Raw genomic sequence first — 22395 nt, 5'->3', positions numbered from 1 at the left:
CCACCAAAGATGAGCAGGCTTTCAGGAAATGGGGCATGGGCACTCGAGACTGGAAGTTATATTTGCCAAGGTCCTGAGGTGTGAAAAGTCCTGGCCTCCAGGAAGAAATACTGGAGTATGAGGCTGGGGGATGATGAGGGGGAGAAGGGGTCACAGGCACCCTGAAGGTCACCTTCAAACGAGGCTCATCATTGGAAGGTGGCCCTGCCCTGGAGGACTCTGCTCTTCAGCACCTTGGTCAAGGCGACTGTTTCAACTGCTTCTGAGAAAACAAACATTCTTACAGAAACATACACATGCATCAAAGAACACTCTTCTTACTCCATGTAATTTTTCTTCACAGAAATCATCACTGCCTGACATATCCTGTGTTTCTTCGTTAATTGCTGATTTTTACTCTCCCCACCAGCCTGTGAGCTCCCCACAGACAGGCTCCATGTGCCAGTCTGCTGACTCCTGTATTCCCTGTCCTGGACGATGCCAGACTCACCAAAGCTTGTGAGCCACTGCTACCTGGACACAGTAGACACAGAGGCATACACAGGCAGGTGGGCGTGCTGGCCTCAAACTTGAGGATGGAAAAGAATCAGCTGGGAGAAGAGGAAAGCAAGGCTGGTGTGGGAGAACAAGATAGGAGGTGGGCTGGCAGGAGACTGAGGAGGAAAGGAAGAAGAAGGAATGACTCTCTGGCAACAAGAGACAATTGTAGGGACACTGTGGGAGCTTTTGAGAGGCACAGCAGGAAGCTGCGCTGAAACTCAGACACCTGAGAGTCCTGGGGTGACTCAGCTCCCTGATCACAGCAGCCTGAGCGTCTTTGTACGGGGGGCGACTGTTCCCATCTCACACAGCCATTGTGTAGCCTACCTGGAGTAAGTGCCCAGGTGCCCAGGAAGACCCAATTCTGCCTAGAGGCAAATCTGTAACAAATCTCTGCTGTTTACAAGGAGCAGCTCTCAACCAATGCCTGCCTAGCCAGGACCAGACGGCAAAGATCCGTATCAGACCATGGACCCAGAGGGGAGCAGGAGCTGGACTAAGAAAAGTTGGATGGGGCAACCCACGTGTCAGTATGCCGGGCAACAGATTCAACACTGAGAATCAGATGGTATTGACCATTTATTGCAGAGAAGCAGAGAACTGGGCATGACCCCAATCAGAGGACAATGAGAGCCCCTTGACTGTGAAGACCCAGAGAGGTACGAGGACAGAGGGACTTGCCTCTGGTCACAGAGAAGCATCCTGGGGATGTGTGTAATCTCTGCATACAGGGCAGTGACCCAGAGAAAGGTGTCCAAGGAGGAGGTCACTGAGAGAGCCCCCTGCGTCGGAGCATCACCCCACTGGGAACAAGGAGTAGGGATGGGACCAAGGCTGTGGTTATGGAGGAAGCACTTCCTGACTTGGGAAGGTGACCCAGAAGAGGAGATGACACGGCGAGATGGGTGAGGTTTGCAGCTTCCTGCTCGTGAGCCAGCCTTCATCTGCCCTTCATCTTGAGGCCTTTTTGGTTGCACAGCTACTGCCTGAGGTTTTGGCAGGAGCATCCATGAGCTCGCTGCCTCCACAGCTGCCTTTGGTTTTGACATCCACTGCTGAGGATTTATAGCTGTAACTGCTCGAGGCACCAAAGCCCATGCTGAAGCCAGTGCCTCCTGCCCCGGCGCTGGTGTTGCTGATGACGGCTGCAATCAGCAATAAAAGACCCAGTTCATTCAGCCTCCTGGGACATCCTGATCATTCCCTTAGTTCCCTCCTCTTGGGTGGCTTCACATGGAGGCACACTCTCCCTTGTCTATTTTTAGTTTACTAAGAGATTTTCATCAGCACTGGTCATTTTTCATGTACTTGACACCATGTATTTGACCTTTTCCTAATTAGTCTATGTTGATCTATCAATGTCAGACTGTAAGCACTGTCAGACTTTATCAGTGAGTTTCCATCTGGATAGGACCAGATGAAGAAAGGCACTTCAAGGAGGCCTTCTGATGCTTCTGCTAAAGACAGGGGCTTCTGGGAGTACCCTACAATAGAACCCTGCGTTCTCTCTAGCTTTTAAATCTGTAGGAGGTTATTTCTGCTTTTTTCATCATTCAGCCAGTCAGGCTCCTCTCATTCCTTCTTACTTCAAACCTCTCTTATGGACTGGCCTCAAAGAAATGGAGTGTAGTCATTAAGTATCATTCTTACAGTAGACTTTGGGACTATATTCTGTTGGATATCATTTGATCTCTCTACAGGTTATACTTTTGTATAACCTGTATTTTAAACAATATTTCACAATGCCGGTTTCCTCCTTGGTTACTAAATCCAGCTCCCTCTTTGTGCCCCTAAGTCTCCCCTTAAGCCACTCTGTTAGTGTTATTCTAACTTTTCTTTGGTGTCATGAAAACAGAGGGACTTTGACTTCTGGTAGGTGACCAAGGGCAGAACCAGGTACTGCAGATACTTACAGATGCTCACAGAATTTGGATATTCACCAGACATCCTGCAGGGGGAGAAAAAAATCAGATAAACCTCCCTAAACCTCTTCAGTCCAGGGAGATCCCTCTGTGAATCAGCCTCTCCTCTCAGAGGTGCCTTCCACTCCAGCCCAGCGTTCTTTCTTCCCAAACACCTGAGTGGGACCTCTCAAGAAACAGAGAACTAAGACGAAAAGTCTGCTGCAGGGAGTCAGCCTCCCCATCAAAGTGGCTTTGGGATTATCTGGTGTGTGGGATAATTGTGCTCCTGCTTCCGACTAGTTATGTCTTTGGTCTTAGACAATTAAGAGGAGTGAGCTCACATCCTCACTGGGCCTCAGGCTTTGCTAGAGCAACCTTGAACCTAGGTGACTCTTGCAGACCATCGTGTCCCTCCCACTCGCCTCAAGAATGAATCATGAAGGGCCAGGGATGCTCTATTTCTCAATTTCTTCAATTCCTCCCCTACCACCTCTTTGGGATGTTTATAATCCTGTCCTTCTTGCTGTCTAACTCTGGTCTTTCCTACCGCACCATGTCAAAACCATTTTAATAGAATTTCACCTCAGTAGGGCCTGAAGAAAACCAAACTGTTTGCCCTCAACCTTCCTACTAAAGCACAGAGATAATGCTCCAAACAAAAGACATCCTCCCCTCACCTGCACTCTTCGCCCTCCAGCAGCTTGCGATAGGTGGCGATCTCCATGTCCAGGGCCAACTTGGTGCTCATCAGCTCCTGGTACTCACGCATCATCCTGGCCAGCTCCTCCTTGGCCTGGAGCAGGGCGGCCTCCAGCTCATCCAGCTTGGCACGGGCATCCTTCAGGGCACAGTCACCCCGCTGCTCAGCATCGGCGATAGCCATCTCCAGGCTGGAGCACTGAGGGGCAAACAGAGTCAGTGCTTTGGGTCAGAGCATAGCTCTGAGATCCTGCTCAGAAGACCTCCCTTCTTTTGATCCTGATTGATGGTAAATGCTTTGAGGTCCTTCTGATTTTCCCATTTTCTGAATATCACTAGAGGTGATGTCTAGAATCTGTCCTTCCCCCCAACTCCAGGCACAGTTCAGTCCAGCTCATGCCATGGCATGTAAAGGTGGAGTGTCCTTACCTTGGCAGAGAGGAGGGGAAATGCATTGATTGAGAAGGTGGCCACCTGGGCACATGGCTCGATCGTCTCCCTCCTAGTCTATAACATCGGCTGTTCTGCCAACCCTAAAAAGTCTACCAACTCTAAAAAGTCTCTGGATCACTGGCCTTAATTCTGCCCCATAGTGTAAAAGATATCTTGGGAGATACTGTAAATAGTGAAAAAAAAATAGGGACCAATCAAGTTCCTATTAATAAAATGTCTATCCAATAAACCTACCCCATGGAGGATCTGGCCTCCCAAACTGCACAGAGACTCATGCTACAAGGCAACTGCCTTCAATACCACTTTTGCATAACTAACAGGTTTTACTAGTTTAAAAACTTCACTTTTAGGTGTTACTTGCAGAAACAAACTGCCAGGTGGGCCTCAGCACTGCATCCAGGGGAAGCTGGGCAGATGGAGGGGGTGTCTTGGGCCTTTCAGTCACAAGTGTGTTTGCCAGTCACTGGGTTAGGCTTTGGAGGGATCTAAAGATCTGTCCCCTTTTTCTGGAGTCAAAATTGCTTCACCCCAAGGAGAGCAGCCAGTCATGAGGCCAGTGGAATTTTTCACAGATGTCCAGGTGGCGCTACCCTCCTCAGCCAGGCAGGCCCCCAGGCATACAAGCATCCACAGTGTTTTGGGTCAGTGTTCACAGCCTCAGCAGAAAAACCTAGGACCCAGCCATCGAACCAGGGAAAAGCATTGCCATCCTTAGGACTGTGGAGACCTAATTATTTAGGAGGATGCAATAAACTCTCAACTCGAATTCCACCAAACTGTCCTCTGTTCTTTCTCACGGACCAAGATCCTGCAGGTGAACCAGGGGGACTCCAGAAGCTTGGGTCTTGTGAATGTGGCATGAGTTCAAAGGAGGATCTGAAATGTTGGTTCCTTTGAAACAATTAGCAGCTGGATTCTGGAGCCACTGGGTGCAGAGTCTGCATGTTTAACTGTGGGCTTCTCTGGTGGAAAGGTCAAAAGGCAGGAAAGCACCTTGGCTGAGAGCCCTCAAGAGGAGCCGCCTTGGGGACCAAGCAGACACCTCCCCTGACCTCCAAAGCACGGTGGCCTTTTCATCACAAATGTCATTTTCTGGTAATAAGTTTGCCTAAACAGGTACACAGAGCATTTTATCAGATGAATAGAGTAATTGGGTACCAAAGGCAGCTTCAAACACCTTGTGTTTTTCTTTCATTGATGCAGAATTTGATTAAATAAAAACACCACAGGTTCTTAATCAGTCTTTTTTCTCTCCACTGTTGCGGGGGTGGGGTACGCACACACATGCAAGGCAGAGGACGGGAGGAGATAGGGAACTTGACTTGCCCAGGAAGCTGAGACCTGAAATCCTTGCACCAGACGCCACAAACTCGGGGAGATTCATGAGTTTGCTTGCTTTGGAAACACAAGCGTGGCCCCGTATTGTGTTCCTATGGGCTGCGTTCAGTGTAGTGCCCCCCACAGGCAACCACAGGAAAGCGCAAACACTGAGCAGAGCTCTGAGCCGAGACTAGCGTTGGGTGTGTGTGGAGGGGTCGGGGTGGGGTGGCGATCTTCCTTCTCCACTCTCTTCTAAAATCCACTGCGGGCTCTCCTTCCTCTGGCACGGATTCCTCATGGGAAATTTCCAAACCCTTTCACCAACTGCACTGGGTCGAAGGTCCAGCGCCCTCTTTGAAGACTGCCCATACTCCACCCATTCCTACCTAGGGGTGTCCTGATTCCTGCCACCCACCCATCATGGACCTTCTGCTCAGGGTGGGCGTCTTTCCTTCGAGCACACATGCCCACCTCACATCCACTGCTCCTGTGGGTTCCTTCACCAGACCCCTTCCCTCTCCTTTCTGCCTTCCATCCCAAGTTAATCCACCTCCTACAGGAAGCCTCACTCGGGTCCCCATTCATCCAGAGCCCCTTGGAAGCCCTACAGCACTTAGGGAGTGTGATGCCCAACAAAGAATGCTACATCCTTCCATATGGATTCCTACTGTTCTCTCCTGAGATCTTGTTTTATCCTTTTTAATAATGAGCCTCATATAGATTGGCTCAAGATCCTCACAGTGCTGGGAAGGGCAGGACGCTCTTCCCATTTGTATAGTCTGGTACAGCTGTTCTCACACTGACTGTACCAAACCATAAATGGTCTCAAACCGATGAGTGCGACCAGCTGACTCCTTTCACAGAACCCACCTGCTTCTTCACGTTCCCAATCTCCGAGCGGATCCTCTGGATCATCCGGTTGAGATCTGAGATCTCAGCCTTGGTGAGTTTGAGGTCATCCCCGTGCTGGCCCGCTGTGGCTTGCAGCTCCTGGATCTGAGATTGGGGGACAAGAGATGAAGAGCACAGGACAGTTGAGAATTCAGCCCTTAGGGTGTTGGAGGCAAGGGAGAGTGACGGGGCACCACTCTCTTGATCTAAGCAGCGCAGGCACAAGAGGAGGAGGGAGGAGGGGAGAGGGAGGGGGAGAAAGACAACCCTTTCCTCCTGGAGAGGAAGGCCAGGCCACAGTTCAACAGGATCCTTGGACTCTCAAACATGAGAGCCCTGATGGAGTCTGAATTTCCTGCCCTCGTTTTGACAAAGTTGGAAACAGAACAGCTGAGATGGTGGATTGTCCACAGAAACGGCGTCAGAATGTTATTGAAGCTGTGACTGATGTGGCCTCAGTTGTCAGCAAGGGCTTTGGCTGTGGAAGGGCTAAGCCCATACACGGCCCCCATCACCTGCCAAGACTGTGGAGGATCTCTCTGGACCACAGGAAGGCATTTCCACAAGGCCCAACTCCAAGAAGCAGGAAGTCTCTGCCCAGTCCCAACACACATGCACGCACACACACAAGTACACACGAGCATGTGTGATGACAGGGTGGCAGCTGTGGTCGCCGGGCCTCTGCGCACCTGGCCCGCAGCTCACCTTGGTCTGGTACAGTGCCTCGGCCTCGGCCTTGCTCTTCAGGGCGATCTCCTCGTACTGGGTACGGACCTGAGCGATGATGCTGTCCAGGTCCAGGTCGCGGTTGTTGTCCATGGACAGGATGACAGATGTGTCGCTGATGTGGGACTGGATCTGAGCGATCTCCTGGAGGACAGTTAGGGGAGGGGAGTCAGTTTAAAGGTTTCCCAAGGGGGTCCCTTTTCTTGATCCTCTCCGGCAAATCCCCCGCTTCCCCTTCCTGCCCCTCCTCGGCACTTGAGCTCTGCCTTCAGCAGAGGCCTGCAGTCCTCAGACCTGTGGGTGTGAGCGGAAAACGTGGAGGTTTCCACCCCGCACGGGACTGCCCTCTCCATCCCACACGCAGGACTCCTCCCACCCTGCCCACTCTCTCTGCACCAACAGCTACCATGGATCAGTCTGAGCTCCTTATGTGGCACTCGATCCTCTAGAGAGTCACCAGTGAACCCCCACTTCTCCGGGCCCCTCATACTTTAGCACAACTCCAGCTCCAGGTCTCCCCTCATTCTGCTCCTTCAAGCTGGAGTCCATGCCCTTCCCTCACCCACGGAAATCTTGCTCACCTTTCTCCTGGAACCTTCACCGACACCTCAGGCAGAATTCACCATTCCGCTGCTCTCCCAAAGCTCATTTACATGCTGTTCTCCCTACCAGACTATGGATTCCTAGAGGACAGGACTCATTTCTCCTCCATCACAGTCTCCTCAAAGCCTATCCACACTGCTCAGCACATAGTAGGGCCTCAGCAAATGGCAGCTGTACTGACAAGGTGGGTCAGTACAGAAGTCAAAAGGTCTCTCTGCCAACCTTTGGTCATGTGACCAGCCGGGTCAAGGGCCAGAAACCACTTGCAAGAGGAACAGACCACACCAGAGAGCTCAGCAGGATCCTTACCCCTTCATAGAGGCACTTCAAGAACTTGATCTCCTCTGTTAAGGAGTCCACCTTGGCCTGGAGCTCGACCTTGTTCATGTAGGCGGCATCCACATCCTGGGGAACACAGAGAGGGACCTGCCTCTCCCCCTGCCCTCCCTCCTGCCACAAGGAGCCCCAGGTTCCCTGCTCTCTCCCCTTCCGCCATGCTTCACAGGGAGGCCTGACCCCTAAGAGCAAACCAACCAATGTGCAGGGCCACGGCTGCACCTGGATCTAAAGTTGACAGCTTTTGGAAGCAGCACGCTGCCCAGGCAAGGGACTTGAAGAGATGAGTGGGACATTAGAATCCTAGCCATCTCTGTACTAGAGACTAAGTGACCCATAAGGGCCCTTTCCTCATCCTACAAACATCCTCATGCCAGGTGCCTAGGGAGCCCCCAGGCTTCTTCCAGCCCTCCCCACCTGCCTCTTACCTTCTTGAGCATCACAAACTCATTCTCAGCAGCTGTGCGTCTGTTAATCTCCACCTCGTACCTGCGTGGGGCCAGAGAAAGGAGCATTGCCAGTGGGACAGTTCCGTTCTGAAAATGCTCACTGAGCAGTGAGCAATCACCCCTGTGCCAAAAGCTACAAGCCAGTGACCCACCACCTGGGCTTTATGTTCCCCCAGAGCACAGAGAGCCTTCTCAAAGGGGATGTGACGAAGGCAGGTTTAAAGGAATCAACGTGCAGCTCCTTCGCTCATTGTCAGGCTACCCTAAAACGTATCTACTTGGGAATGCCTCTGTGATGGAGACATCATGCACGTTCTGCTGTCCCACCTTCCTCATGACAATCGAAAGTCACCCCCCTCCCCACTAGCTGGCACCTTAGTACGAGCCCTAGCTGGAGGAGAAACCTCCCAGGCACCAGACAAAATGCTATTCCCACCTTTACTCTGTAAGTTATGCCTGTTTCTTACACAGGTGAAGCAAGGTCTTGGAAATAGGGTGTTTGGATGGGGGTGAGATATTCTCATTACACATACATTGTAGCTTGGAGGGTCAAGAGCACTGATCATTTCACTTGAAGATCTCACTATTCCATCCCTTACTATTATCAAAGAACATGTCACCTCCCCCCAGGGGCTTGTAGACGGAGTATAAATATATAAGCAGAAAAGGGGTAGCTGGGGAATGGGTGTGGGGCTGAGGTCTCACATTCCCTCTTCCCCTCTTGCCTTGCCTCCTATCCATGCGGCCTTTTGTTTAAAAAGAAGAATAAAAGGATTCTTTAAAGACCATAATACAGGATATTTGTGAGAGCAAACAAAATAGAGCATTGGAAAGAAATGATTTGTGCCCCCAAAAGGGCTATTTTTCATACACATTAATTTGAGCAATTCTTTTCAGCTTTTTACTTCCCAAGTCATGTCACTGCCTGCCAAGAAAATAAAGTTTTGTGGGATGGCTGAAGTAGTACAGGTTAGTGAAGTGGGTTATTTAAAGTATTTAAACAGTGGGACATTTTCTGAGACTGCCAGATTTTTCTAGTTGCACTGGGTAAAACACAGAAAATAGCTTATATGTTTTATCTCAGATTCTATGTGTGTTATTCAAAAGAGAATTGAAAACTCCTTTCTATCAAGTTATACTATGAAATAGTTGTTTCCATCACAATTTTATCTCATATTATCTTACATGTTATCACATTATATCCATCCTATTAACAAAAATAAAAGTATATGCTAATTGAAGACCAATTAGCTTTTAGCACCTTATACCTTTCTACTTCATAAAATACATTGGAAAAGTTTGATCATGATGGCTATCAAAATTGATGACCTTCATGTATTATAAATAACTTCTCATCATTTACTTCTAAAAATTGAATATCAGAGTTCAATATACACATACAACATTTATAAAGAAAAACTGCTTTTACGTTACTATGGACTTAATAAATAACATATAATTTTAAAAAACAGATTAAAATGTATAATTAAAAGTTAAACCATGACAAAGTATACATGGATTTATCTTGTTTTAGAATATCGATGTATTAATTATGTTAAATCTACATCATTTTAATCTTTAATGTCTTCAATAACCTACTGTACAAGATGTCACCCTTAGTTTATTGCTGAGTGGATTTTAAAATAGTCCTCAGTGCATGTTTATATTTTGACTTGATTTTAGATATGAAGCCACACTTTTTCTGATAGAAAGCAACTCTTATTTCTCTGGTTTGACAACGAAAGCTAAATTTCCAATTAAGCTAGATGGTAGATGCTTTCTATAAATTAAATGAACCAAAATTGTGGAAACTGTATTTGAATGTGTTCACATATTTAAAGAGGGGGCTCTCTAGAGGTGTTCTTTAAGCCTGTCCCCACAATCTGTGTGTTTTCAGAAGCCCAGGACTACATCACCGCCAACTTCAGGGGCTCCAGACAGGGCTCAGGCCAGAGTTCCACTTTAGGGGGACTTCAGTAGAGATGGATGGGCAGATCAAAAGTGAACCAAGAAAAAGAGGCCAGTTTTGACCATCTTCACCAACTTGTTCACCATCTTCACCTATCCCCAAAAATCCTAACACCTAGAAGCAAATCACCAAAATATCAGATCACACCAAGCATGGGGCATCACTCTCTCTCCTCATAGGTTCAACTTAGAAGGAGAAACCATCTCCCGTCCAAACACACTCTCAACTGTTCTCTTTAATAGTGGGATTCAGCAGCATGGAGATGTCTCACCATGGGAAAAAAAAAGAATTTAAAAACTAATTTTTGCTTAGCTTTAAGATGTGTTCTGAGATTGGAAGGATGTCTCCTTCTATAGCCTATAGAAGGAGACTGGCAACTCCTATAGAAAACCTCACTCAGGAGGAGCTACAAAGCCATTTGGGTTGTTCATCTGGTTTTGAAACAATTCTCTACCCGCCACCATATTCTTCCATTTGCAATGTTTAAAATGAGCACATCAGAGTACCATTTTGGGTAGATCTTTTCTCTTCCTGCATTTCATCCTGTCTAGATCTCTCTCTCTCCCTTACCAAGAAAGAGTAGCAGAGGATTCAAGAAGACAAAATTGCTGGCTCCAAATCACAACCTCATCTATAGTCAAGACCTTTCAGTGGCGTTTCTCCACCTTCCCACTCACCTCTTCTTGTAGTCCTCCACCACATCGCGCATGCTCCTCAGCTCCGAGTCCAGCCTCACCCGGTCCCCCGACAGCGTCTCCAGCTGCTTGCGCAGGTTGCTGGTGTAGCCCTCGAGGATGGGCTCCAGGTTGTTCTTACAGTTGTTCAGGTCCAGCTGCTGCAGCAGCTCCCACTTGGTCCCTAGCACCTGGTTCTGCTGCTCCAGGAACCTCACCTGGAAACCAAAGGTGGTCATAGCCCCCAAACTCCCCCTCAAGTGCTCTTGCCTCTCAAGAGTGAGGTAAGGGCCCCAGAAATCAGAAGGTGTCATCCTGCAGTAGAAGTCAGGAAAGAGCAAGGCTCCTCAGAGAGTGGATTCGGCCAGAGGGACACGCCCACCTTGTCTCCAAGACAAGAAACAGGATCTAGTCTTAAATGAAATCAGGAAGTGGGTGTGAGCAATGCTGTCTATCATCTGCCACCATGTGGCTAAGGCAGCATCTTTTGCTATAAATGCTGGTGTTTTTGGAGTGAAGGGAAATGAGAAGCAGGAAGAAACAGTGACTGGGGAATGGCACTGGAAAGTCACTCTGGTAATTTGCATGTTCTTTCTTACATGCAGTCTAAATTGCTCCTGGTTTGTTTCTTTCATTGGTTTTGGAAGCAGATTGTCACATCTTTAAACTCAGCATTCAAAAAGTAAGATCATGGCATCCGGTTCTATCACTTCATGGCAAATAGATGGGGGGAAAATGGAAACAGTGACTCCAAAACCACTGCAGACAGTGACTGCAGCCACAAAATTAAAAGACACCTGCTCTTTGGAAGAAAAGCTATGACAAACCTAGACAGTGTATTAAAAAAGCAGAGACATCACTTTGCCAACAAAGGTACGTATAGTCAAAGCTATGCTTCTTCCAGTAGTCATGTACAGATGTGAGAGCTGGACCATAAAGAAGACTGAATGCCAAAGAACTGATGCTTTTGAACTGTGGTGTTGGAAAAGACTCTTGAGAGCCCCTTGGACAGCAAAGAGATCAAATCAGTCAATCCTAAAGGAAATCAACCCTGAATATTCATTGGAAGAACTGATGCTGAAGCTCAAATACTTTGGCCACCTGTTGCAAAGAACCAACTTGTTGGAAAAGACCGTGATGCTGGGAAAGATTAAGGACAGGAGAAGGGGATGACAGAGGACGAGATGGTGAGATAGCATCACTGACTCAATGGACATGAATTTGGGCAAACACTGGGAGATAGTGAAGGACAGGGAAGCCTGGTGTGCTGCAGTCCATGGGGTCGCAAAGAGTCAGACACGACTGAGCAACTGAACAACGACAATCACATCTTTACAAATCTATTCATACTTGACTGAAGGTTTCTCATTTTTGTACTGAATAACGTCAGGCCTCTGCTACACCAGCATTCTTCTTCTTACCACCCTCTAGTTATTTCTTCCATTCCTGCCCTCTGTCCTCCAATACTTCACTTCTTTGTCCCAAGTACAGTAGGGAGGGACACAGGCTACTGTTGCTGCCTCTTCTATTACCCTGGCACATTTCTTAGCTTCCCCCTATCTTAATTTGAGCTTCTGCAGGATAGAGTGATCACTGAATCATGGGTGATCATGATCATACGTGAGGACCACTTGGGTCAGCACCAGACACTGAGTAGTGTCAGCTGTTATTAGTATCGTATCCCTCAGGCGAGATCTTTCCAGGTGGAGACAAGAGAAGCCCATTCTTTGTCTCCTCCCATTCAGCGGGGTCACTGCCTATGACTCCAGAGCCATCTTCTCTCTGGGCATACACAACATACACACACGTAATTTGACATGCCCTCCTTCCAAATCTTCTCCCCTCAGCACCTTCACTGTTCTAGCCCTTTCCTCTCACCTCCTCTAAAAACCTTCCTGGTTTACATCCTTATCCCACTTCCTACCTTCCAGGTCTTTCTCACCCACCAGGCATCCTGTCCTGGGACACCCCCTGTCCTGGAACTGCAAACCCAATCTCTCTGGTAGTGAGAGCCCTCAGGGGGCCCATTATGCCCCTGACACCTCCCTCCCTTTCCTGAGTCTTTTCCTGCAAGGAAGGAATGAAGCTCCTCTTTAAGGGGAGGGTGGGGTCAAGGTGTGCCAGGCACTGTTTTAAGCACCTTCCGTTCCGTTCCGTCGCTCAGTCGTGTCCGACTCTTTGCGACCCCGTGGACTGTAGCCTACCAGGCTTCTCCGTCCATGGGATTCTCCAGGCAAGAATACTGGAGTGGGTTACCGTTTCCTTCTCCAGGGGATCTTCCCGACCCAGGGATCGAACCCGGGTCTCCCGCATTGGAGGCAGACGCTTTAACCTCTGAGCCACCAGGGAAGCCCTTTAAGCACCTTAGAAACATCCAATTCATCCTCACTACAACCTTATGCGGTTAGAGCTACTCTTGTGCCCATTTTACACAAGAGGCAAGGGAAGTTCAGAGAGCATAACTAACTTGCCCAAGTTCCCACGCCAGTGGCAGGGGCAGAGTGAGACCCGCATGTACACTGGTCACCAAGGCAGGGACCGGTAGACGCTCCAGCACCAACCTTGTCAATGAAGGAGGCGAACTTGTTGTTCAGAGCCTTGATCTGCTCCCGCTCCTGGGCGCGCACTTTCTGGATCTCTGGGTCCAGCTCCACGTTGAGGGGGGACAGGAGGCTTTTATTGACGGTGACCTGAGGGATGCCGCCCGGCGGGCACACGGACGGACACGCGGGCCCCAGCCCCGCGCTGCCGAAGACGGTGCCCACGAAGCCTCCCCGGCGGCCACCGGCCGTGGCCGCGCAGGGACCCAGCGCGGAGCCGCCCCGCCCGGCCGCGGAGCTCAGGGCCAGGCGCCGGCCGCCACCGCAGTTGAAGAGGCTCCTGCTGCCGAAGGTGGCCGTGCCCTTGACGCCGCTGGCCCGGAATGAGGCGGTGCTGCTGCTGACCCGGCTGGAGATGATGGCAGAGCAGCCGCTGAAGGCCAGGCGCTCCCCACCGGGGTAGAGGTTCAACTGGCGGCTCATGGCTGGGTGGTGGAGGTCACGGGTTGCTGGGTGGACAGGCGAGGGACGCAGAGCTGCTGGGCTTTCTGCCCCTGCTCAGTCCTTAAATAGTCAGACGGCTGGGCCGGCTGGAGTCAGCCTAATATGTAGTTCGTGAATATCTTTCAGGCCACCTAGGGCCTCTTGGTTCTCCGTTTGTGAAATTACCATCTCCCCTCTGAGATTTTTGTCTCTTCCACCCCGAACTCCCCATGAATTCCCTATAAAATGGTCCTGAACCCTGCATTTGCTCTGCTTACCTCCTGCATTATAGTAATTTGGCTGCCTTATCTCCCCTGGCTGCCCTGCAATCACCGGGGTTATCCCTGCCCAGATCTCCAGTGGAAGTTCTCAATGCGTCTGGCCTCTTTGCATAGAGGAGGGGCCAGGGTAACAGGGTAACAGATGTCCAGGCTGGTTCTGCTTCAGAAGGACATGAACAAGGTCAAGAATATTCCAGAGAGTCCTCCTTAGTCTGTCCCCTGCTGTCTGTCCAGAAGGAAGTTCCAAGGAAACTTCTGATCCGTCTGCAAAGACTTCTCAATCTGGAGACAAGACACAGTGACAAACAAGGCTAGTGAGAGCTCTGTTCACAAGTGCTGGCAGATGGTTTTGGGCCAGAGCTAAAAGCTTTCTCCAGAAAAGCATTTCTGGAACAAGAGTTGGGGAGACGTTATCTAGGATGGAGGGAAGAAGGCAGCCTGGGAAGATGGCATGGGAGAACTTTAGGAAGATGGCCTTTCCTGAGGTTTGAGGGTTGTTTCATTGTTGTTCAGTTTGGTTTGGAGGTTTTTTATTTGTTTTGTTTTTGGTTTCTTTGTTTGAGTTTTATGTTTTGTTTTTAACAGTAGAAGAGGATCATTCCTCCAATCAAGGAAACTTTGGTCAGGACATTTGCTGCCCTGACATCTCTGATTCTGGATCGACACATGATGGACTCTCAGGAACTGGTCAGGAAAGGCCAAGGACGACTCCCCCAGTCTTAAATTAATAACTCAGGTCTAGAACCTGATTCCGTGAAAGCTCAGGAGCATCTTTCTTCAATCTAACTCAACTTCCTTTTTTCCAGCTTGAGTTGCCGTCAGTTCTTCTCTTCCCTGAGAAACAGCTTTCTCCTGCTCCTCTGGCATCCAGGGGGTTCTGTTTCATTGCTCTTATAGCTCAGGCTGTCTGAGTCCTAGAACTGTATCCCATTCCTCCATCAGATTGACAGGTCCCTCTGGATTAAGGTCCTTCCCTCCTTGCTCCCCCGGGTTCAGCCAAGGCCTTGACATCAGAGACATTCTGGACAAATGTGAAACAGACTGGAGGTCAGGATGAAGCTCGTGTTGTGTCTTCTATTCTTCAGTGGAGCCTCAGAGTCCATTGGGACCCTAATGGGCCAGCCAGATAGTGCCTGGGGTTAGATGACTGACACAGCTTCCAGTGAACCAATCACAGAACATAATAACAGCCAAGGTGTTTACCCCACAGGGAGCAAGGCTCTGGGGACACTGGCGAGTGCTGGAAGGTGGCGCCAGCCACAGATAAACAGATAGAGGAGTCTGGGGTGTTCTGGGGGGCAAGGGGTGGGCTCTCTTTGCTACCTAAGAGGAGATGCTATAGTCCATTCTCTCTAGAAAGGGTAGGACATCACTGTGACTGGGTGATCATCAGACCATTCAAGAAACTCAGGATTGTGCTTTCCATTATTCCATGAGATTTCTCCCTCTGCCCCATGATTTTAGCCAGGGGTTGTTTTGGGTTTTTTTTTCCCCTATGAACACAAAAATTAGTTTATAAATTCTGGTCACTGAGTTTTAAAAAAGGTTTTAAATTGAAGCAGGAGAAAGTTACATAGAATTGGCTTTCAAAGAGAGCCTTTGAAGTCTCCCTTTTCCTGGACACCTTCTAAGAAGCTGAGACACTTAGCCATCTGAGACCAAGCCATTTCTGCCCAGAGTTAGGTGCTGGCCACCCCTAGGCAGGAACAGGTAAGGGAACAGGTAAGTGACCTTTTCTTATCCTCCAGTAAAGGGTCAACTCCCTGGATGAATCAAGAATTCCTCAGCCCTCAGGCTCACCTTAGAGATTATGAAAAGGCAAAAGTGACACATCCAGGCTTCAGAGACATCAGATATGTGAGGATATATGGGCAGATCAAAATGTGGCTGAAGCCTGATAAGCAGGGTTCTCATTGCACCTGCCCCCGACAGCAGCTCACTGTGTCACCTCAGGCCCTGTGACCATCTCTGCCATTAGTTCTGAGAGAGAGCAACCCCTGGATTGCTCGATGGGGCCAGAAACAGCACCCTTTGAAACTAGAGGTCAGAAACTCTTTAAGTAAGGATTTGCCAGTGGGTCTCTTTTGCCCCAGAACACTAGTTCTAAGGAAATTAATAGATATCATGTAGAAAAAAACTGTAGGGGTGGATTCCATGCTGGGTTAAAAAAAAAAAGAGTTAAGGAAGCATCTTATGCAGGATCCTTTAGTACACTTGGTGCTACTGCTACACGGAGTGAACAGCACACAATGCTTTCTCGCATGGTGCCTGGGAAGTGAGATTCTAATTCTTTTTTAAATACTTTTTAATATTTTTAATATGAGCATATAATTTTTAATATAAATTTATTTATTTTAATTGGAGGCTAATTACTTTACAATATTGTATTGGTTTGCCATACATTGACATGAATCTGCCCCAGGTGTACATGTGTTCCCCATCCTGAAACCCCCTCCCACCTCCTTCCCCATCCCATCCTTCTGGGTCATCCAAGTGCACCAGCCCCGAGCATCCTGTCTCATGCATCGAACCTGGACTGGCAATTCATTTCACATATGATAATATACATGTTTCAATGCCATTCTCCCAAATCATCCCACCCTCACCCTCTCCCACAGAGTCCAAAAGACTGTTCTATACATCTGTGTCTCTTTTGCTGTCTTGCATACAGGGTTATCATTCAGTTCAGTTCAGTCGCTCAGTCGTGTCTGACTCTCCACGACCCCATGAATCACAGCACGCCAGGCCTCCCTGTCCATCACCAACTCCCGGAGTTCACTCAAACTCATGTCCACAGAGTCAGTGATGCCATCCAGCCATCTCATTCTCTGTCGTCCCCTTCTCCTCCTGCCCCCAACCTTTCCCAGCATCAGAGTCTTTTCCAGTGAGTCAACTCGTCGCATGAGGTGGCCAAAGAATTGGAGTTTCAGCTTCAGCGTTATCATTACCATCTTTCTAAATTCCATATACATGTGTTATCACACTGTATTGGTGTTTTTCTTTCTGGCTTACTTCAATCTGTATAATAGGCTCCAGTTTCATCCACCTCAATAGAACTGATTCAGAGGAAGGAACAAGATGGCGGAGGAATAGGACTGCGAGACCACTCTCCCCCACAAATTCATCAAAAGAACATTTGAACGCGGAGTAAAGTCCACAAAACAACTTCTGAATGCTGGCAGAGGACATCAGGCACCCAGAAAAGCAGCCCATTGTCTTCGAAAGGAGGTAGGAAAAAACATAAAAGATAAAAAGAGAGACAAAAGAAGTAAGGACGGAGCTCCGTCCCAGGAAGGGAGACTTTAAAAAGAGAGGTTTCCAAACACCAGGAAACACTCTCACTGGTGAATCTGTGGCGAACCTTGGAAGCTCAGAGGGCCACATAACCGGGAGGAAAAAAAAAGAGGTAGTTAAAACCCACAGATTACCCGCCAAACGGTAACTCCCAGCGGAGAAGCAGTGCAGACGCCTGCAGACGCCATTAGCAAGCGGGGGCTGGGCAGGGAGGAGCCAGCTGAACTGCTTAGAGAGAGGACTGGGCTTGAATGCCATGAGAACAATCTGAGAGAACTGGGGATAGCAAAGCAGACTGGGATAGCTTCCCCGTGAAAAGGCGGAAAGCTCTAACCTAAGACTCCAACAGCCCCACTCACAGAACAAAGGACTGAGCAGAGCGAGCCAACTGTGGTCGGCCCATCCCCCATCCCCCGCGGAGACAGGCAGGGAGGTCAGCCAGAGCCGGAGGGGGCAACCGCGGCCCCAGAAAGGCATCCAATACAAACTGCAGGCAGGCTTGTTGCTAATCAAGACTTCTTGAGCTCAGGCTGGTCGATATCCGCCTGAGAAGGTGTGCCGGTTGTACACCCAGAAAACCCAGTGGCAGGGACTGGGGAGGCGATAAATCGCAGCGACTGCGCTCGCCAAACACCTGGTCACCTGAGCTGCTCGGACCGGGGAAGGCACAAAACGCAGGCCCAACCAACTCTGCCCCTTTGTGGAGTACCTGAGAACCTGAACTTGAGCTGCTCAGACCTGGGAAGTGTATACAACCCAGCGCCGACCTCGGACAGTTCCCAGCAGAGCAACCTAGAGCCTGTGCAGTGTAGACTGGGACAGCACACACACTGTGAGCGGGGGCAAACCCAGTGTGGCCGAGACGCTGCGAGCACTCCCCACAGACGCCAGAGATATTTGTCTGCAGTGTTCCTCCCTTCCCAGAACAGGACTGAACAACTGAGCCTTAAAAAGTGTCCACCCACCCCCTAGTGTCAGGGCAGAAATTAGACACTGAAGAGACCAGCAAACAGAAGCTAAAACAGAGGGAACCACCTTGGAAATGACAGATAGAGTAGTCTAGAGGCTACTCCAAGAATAAGACCAAAAACCAGAGTCAAGAGGCTTAAGCCCGAATCCTGAGAACACCAGAGAACTCCTGACTCCAGGGAACATTATTCGATAGGAGCTCATCAAACGCCTCCATACCTACACTAAAACCAAGCACCACCCAAGGGTCAACAAGTTCCAGAGCAAGACATACCATGCAAATTCTCCAGCAACACAGGAAAATAGCCCTGAGCTTCAATATACAGGCTGCCCAAAGTCACTCCAAACCCACTGACATCTCATAACTCATTACTGGACACTTCATTGCACTCCAGAGAGAAGAAACCCAGTTCCACCCACCAGAATACCGACACAAGCTTCCCTAACCAGGGAACCTTGACAAGTCACCCGTCCAGCCACACACACAGCAAGGAAACTACATAATAAAGAGAAGTCCACAAACTGCCAGAAGAGGGAAAGGCCACCCCAAGCAAAGCAATATAAGCAAGATGAAAGGCAGAGAAATACCCAGCAAGTAAAGGAACAAGATAAATGCCCACCAACACAAACAAAAGAGGAAGATATAGGGAATCTACCTGATAAAGAATTTCAAATTTTGGTGGTGAAAATGATTCAAAATCTTGAAAGCAAAATGGAGTTACAGATAAATAACCTGGAGAAAAGGATTGAGAAGATGGAAGAAAGGTTTAATAAGGACTTAGAGGAAATAAAAAAGAGTCAATATACAATGAATAATGCAATAGATGAGATCAGAAACACTCTGGAGGGAACAAACAGTAGAATAACAGAGGCAGAAGACAGGATAAGTGAGCTAGAAGATAGAATTGTAGAAATAAATGAAACAGAGAGGAAAAAAGAAAAACGAATTAAAAGAAATGAGGACAATATTAGAGACCTCTGGGACAATGTTAAACACCCCAACATTCGAATCATAGGAGTCCCAGAAGAAGAAGACAAAAAGAAAGACCATGAGAGAATACTTAAGGAGATGATAGTTGAAAACTTCCCTAAAATGGGGGAAGAAATAATCACCCAAGTCCAAGAAACCCAGAGAGTCCCCAACAGGATAAACCCAAGGCGAAATACTCCAAGACACATATTAATCAAATTCTGTTCTGTTCTGTTCAGTCGCTCAGTCGTGTCCGACTCTTTGCGACCCCATGGACTGTAGCCTACCAGGCTTCTCCATCCATGGGATTCTCCAGGCAAGAATACTGGAGTGGGTTACCATTTCCTTCTCCAGGGGATCTTCCCGACCCAGGGATCGAACCCGGGTCTCCCGCCTTGGAGGCAGACGCGTTAACCTCTGAGCCACCAGGGAAGCCCATTAATCAAATTAACAAATTAATCAAATTAACAAAGATCAAACACAAAGAACAAATATTAAAAGCAGCAAGGGAAAAGCAGCAAATAACACACAAGGGGATTCCCATAAGGATAACAGCTGATCTTTCAACAGAAACTCTTCAGGCCAGGAGGGAATGGCAAGACATACTTAAAATGATGAAAGAAAATAACCTACAGCCCAGATTACTGTACCCAGAAAGGATCTCATTCAAATATGAAGGAGAAATCAAAAGCTTTACAGACAAGCAAAAGCTGAGAGGATTCAGCATCACCATACCAGCTCTTCAACAAATGCTAAAGGATCTTCTCTAGACAGGAAACACAGAATGGGTGTATAAACTCAAACCCAAAGCAATAAAGAAAATGGCTATGGGATCATACTTATCAATAATTACCTTAAACGTAAATGGGTTGAATGCCCCAACCAAAAGACAAAGCCTGGCTGAATGGATACAAAAACAAGACTTCCATATATGTTGTCTACAAGAGACCCACCTCAAAACGAGGGACACATACAGACTGAAAGTGAAGGGCTGGAAAAAGATATTCCACGCAAACAGAGACCAAAAGAAAGCAGGAGTAGCAATACTCATATCAGATAAAATAGATTTTAAAACAAAGGCTGTGAAAAGAGACAAAGAAGGAAACTACATAATGATCAAAGGATCAATCCAAGAAGAAGATATAACAATTATAAATATTTATGCACCCAACATAGGAGCACCGCAATATGTAAGACAATTACTAACAAGTATGAAAGGGGAAATTAACAACAATGTAATAATAGTAGGAGATTTTAATACCCCACTTACATCTATGGATAGATCAACTAAACAGAAAATTAACAAGGAAACACAAACTTTAAATGATACAATAGACCAGTTAGACCTAATAGATCTCTATAGGACATTTCACCCCAAAACAATGAATTTCACCTTTTTCTAAAGCGCACACAGAACCTTTTCCAGGATAGATCACATCCTGGGCCATAAATCTAGCCTTGGTAAATTAAAAAAAAATTGAAATCATTCCAAGCATGTTTTCTGACCACAATGCAGTAAGATTAGATCTCAATTACAGGAGAAAAACCATTAAAAATGTCAACATATGGAGGCTGAAAAACACGCTGCTGAATAATGAACAAATCATAGAAGAAATCAAAAGAGAAACCAAAATATGCATAGAAATGAATGAAAATGAAAACACAACAACCCAAAACCTCTGGGACACTGTAAAAGCAGTGCTAAGGGGGAAGTTCATAGCAATACAGGCACACCTCAAGAAACAAGAAAAAAAGTCAACCTAATAACCTAACTCTACATCTAAAGCAACTAGAAAAGGAAGAAATGAAGAACCCCAGGGTCAGTAGAAGGAAAGAAATCGTAAAATTAGGGCAGAGATAAATGCAAAAGAAACAAAAGAGACCATAGCAAAAATCAACAAAGCCAAAAGCTGGTTCTTTCAAAAGGTAAATAAAATTGACAAACCACTAGCCAGACTCATCAAGAAACAAAGGGAGAAGAAACAAATCAATAAAATTAGAAATGAAAATGGAGAGATCACAACCGACAACACAGAAATACAAAGGATTATTAGAGAATACTATCAGCAATTATATGGCAATAAAATGAATAGCCTGGAAGAAATGGACAAATTCCTAGAAAAGTACAACTTTCCAAATCTGAACCAGGAAGAAATAGAAAATCTGAACAAACCCATCACAAGCACGGAACTAGAGGCTGTAATCAGAAATCTTCCAGCAAACAAAAGCCCAGGTCCAGATGGCTTCACAGCTGAATTCTACCAAAAATTTAGAGAAGAGCTAACACCTATTCTACTCAAACTCTTCCAGAAAATTTCTGAGGAAGGGAAACTTCCAAACTCATTCTATAAGGCCTCCATCACCCTAATCCCAAAACCTGGTAAAGATCCCACAAAAAAAGAAAACTACAGGCCAATATCACTGATGAACATAGATGCAAAAATCCTTAACAAAATTCTAGCAATCAGAATCCAACAACACATTAAGAAGATCATACATCATGACCAAGTGGGCTTTATCCCAGGAATGCAAGGATTCTTCAATATCCGCAACTCAATCAACGTAATACACCACATTAACAAACTGAAAAATAAAAATCATATGATTATCTCAATAGATGAAGAGAAAGCCTTCGACAAAATTCAACATCCATTTATGATAAAAACCCTCCAGAAAGTGGGAATAGGAGGGACGTATCTCAACATAATAAAAGCTATATATGACAAACCCACAGCAAACATTATCCTCAATGGTGAAAAACTGAAAGCATTTCCCCTAAAGTCAGGAACAAGACAAGGGTGCCCACTCTCACCACTACTATTCAACATAGTTCTGGAAGTTTTGGCCGCAGCAATCAGAGCAGAAAAAGACATAAAAGGAATACAAATTGGAAAAGAAGAAGTAAAGCTTTCACTGTTCGCTGATGACATGATCCTCTACACAGAAAACCCTAAAGACTCTACCAGAAAACTACTAGAGCTAATCAATGAATACAGTAAAGTTGCAGGATATAAAATCAACACACAGAAATCCTTTGCATTCCTATACACTAATAATGAGAAAATAGAAAGAGAAATTAAGGAAACTATTCCATTCACTGTTGCAACGAAAAGAATTAAATACTTAGGAATATATCTACCTAAGGAAACAAAAGACTTGTACATAGAAAACTATAAAACACTAGTGAAAGTAATCAAAGAGGACACTAATAGATGGAGAAATATACCGTGTTCGTGGATTGGAAGAATAAATATTGTAAAAATGAGTATACTACCCAAAGTAATTTATACATTC

The 22395-nt window shown here is 47.1% G+C and overlaps 1 protein-coding gene across 3 annotated transcripts; it reads right to left on the bottom strand.

The window, feature by feature from the left end:
- Window positions 1–1180: 1180 nt before the first annotated feature.
- Window positions 1181–13587, bottom strand: LOC129535943 (keratin, type II cytoskeletal 72). 3 transcript variants are annotated; one of them, XM_088836680.1, is made up of 9 exons: window positions 13126–13587; window positions 10568–10782; window positions 7901–7961; window positions 7446–7541; window positions 6513–6677; window positions 5787–5912; window positions 3122–3342; window positions 2394–2488; window positions 1181–1685 (listed from the first exon to the last, which is right to left on the bottom strand). In XM_088836680.1, the coding sequence occupies exons 1-9, from the start codon at window positions 13585–13587 to the stop codon at window positions 1492–1494; spliced, it is 1635 nt and encodes a 544-aa protein (XP_088692806.1). In that variant the 3' UTR covers window positions 1181–1491. The 3 variants fall into 3 exon arrangements, with proteins under 3 accessions (XP_088692806.1, XP_055250681.1, XP_088692807.1); XM_055394706.2 differs by having other exon boundaries at window positions 2454–2488; XM_088836681.1 differs by lacking the exon at window positions 5787–5912 and having other exon boundaries at window positions 2454–2488.
- Between the last annotated feature and the right edge of the window lie 8808 nt (window positions 13588–22395).

This window comes from Moschus berezovskii, chromosome 6 (assembly GCF_049115385.1).
Source record: "Moschus berezovskii isolate FMDL1 chromosome 6, NW_MosBer_1.0, whole genome shotgun sequence".
Taxonomy (NCBI): domain Eukaryota; kingdom Metazoa; phylum Chordata; class Mammalia; order Artiodactyla; family Moschidae; genus Moschus; species Moschus berezovskii.
Note: the sequence above shows the minus strand (reverse complement) of the source record. Positions and strands in the feature narration are given on the sequence as shown.

Coding starts and splice junctions, on each gene's coding strand:
- LOC129535943 (XM_088836680.1), bottom strand. CDS start 13,587: ATGAGCCGCCAGTTGAACCTCTACCCCGGTGGGGAGCGCCTGGCCTTC. Junction 6,678..7,445: donor TGAAGTGCCTCTATGAAGGG/GTAAGGATCCTG, acceptor ACTGTCCTCCAG/GAGATCGCTCAGATCCAGTC. Junction 1,686..2,393: donor CCAGAAGTCAAAGTCCCTCT/GTTTTCATGACA, acceptor TGCTGATTGCAG/CCGTCATCAGCAACACCAGC.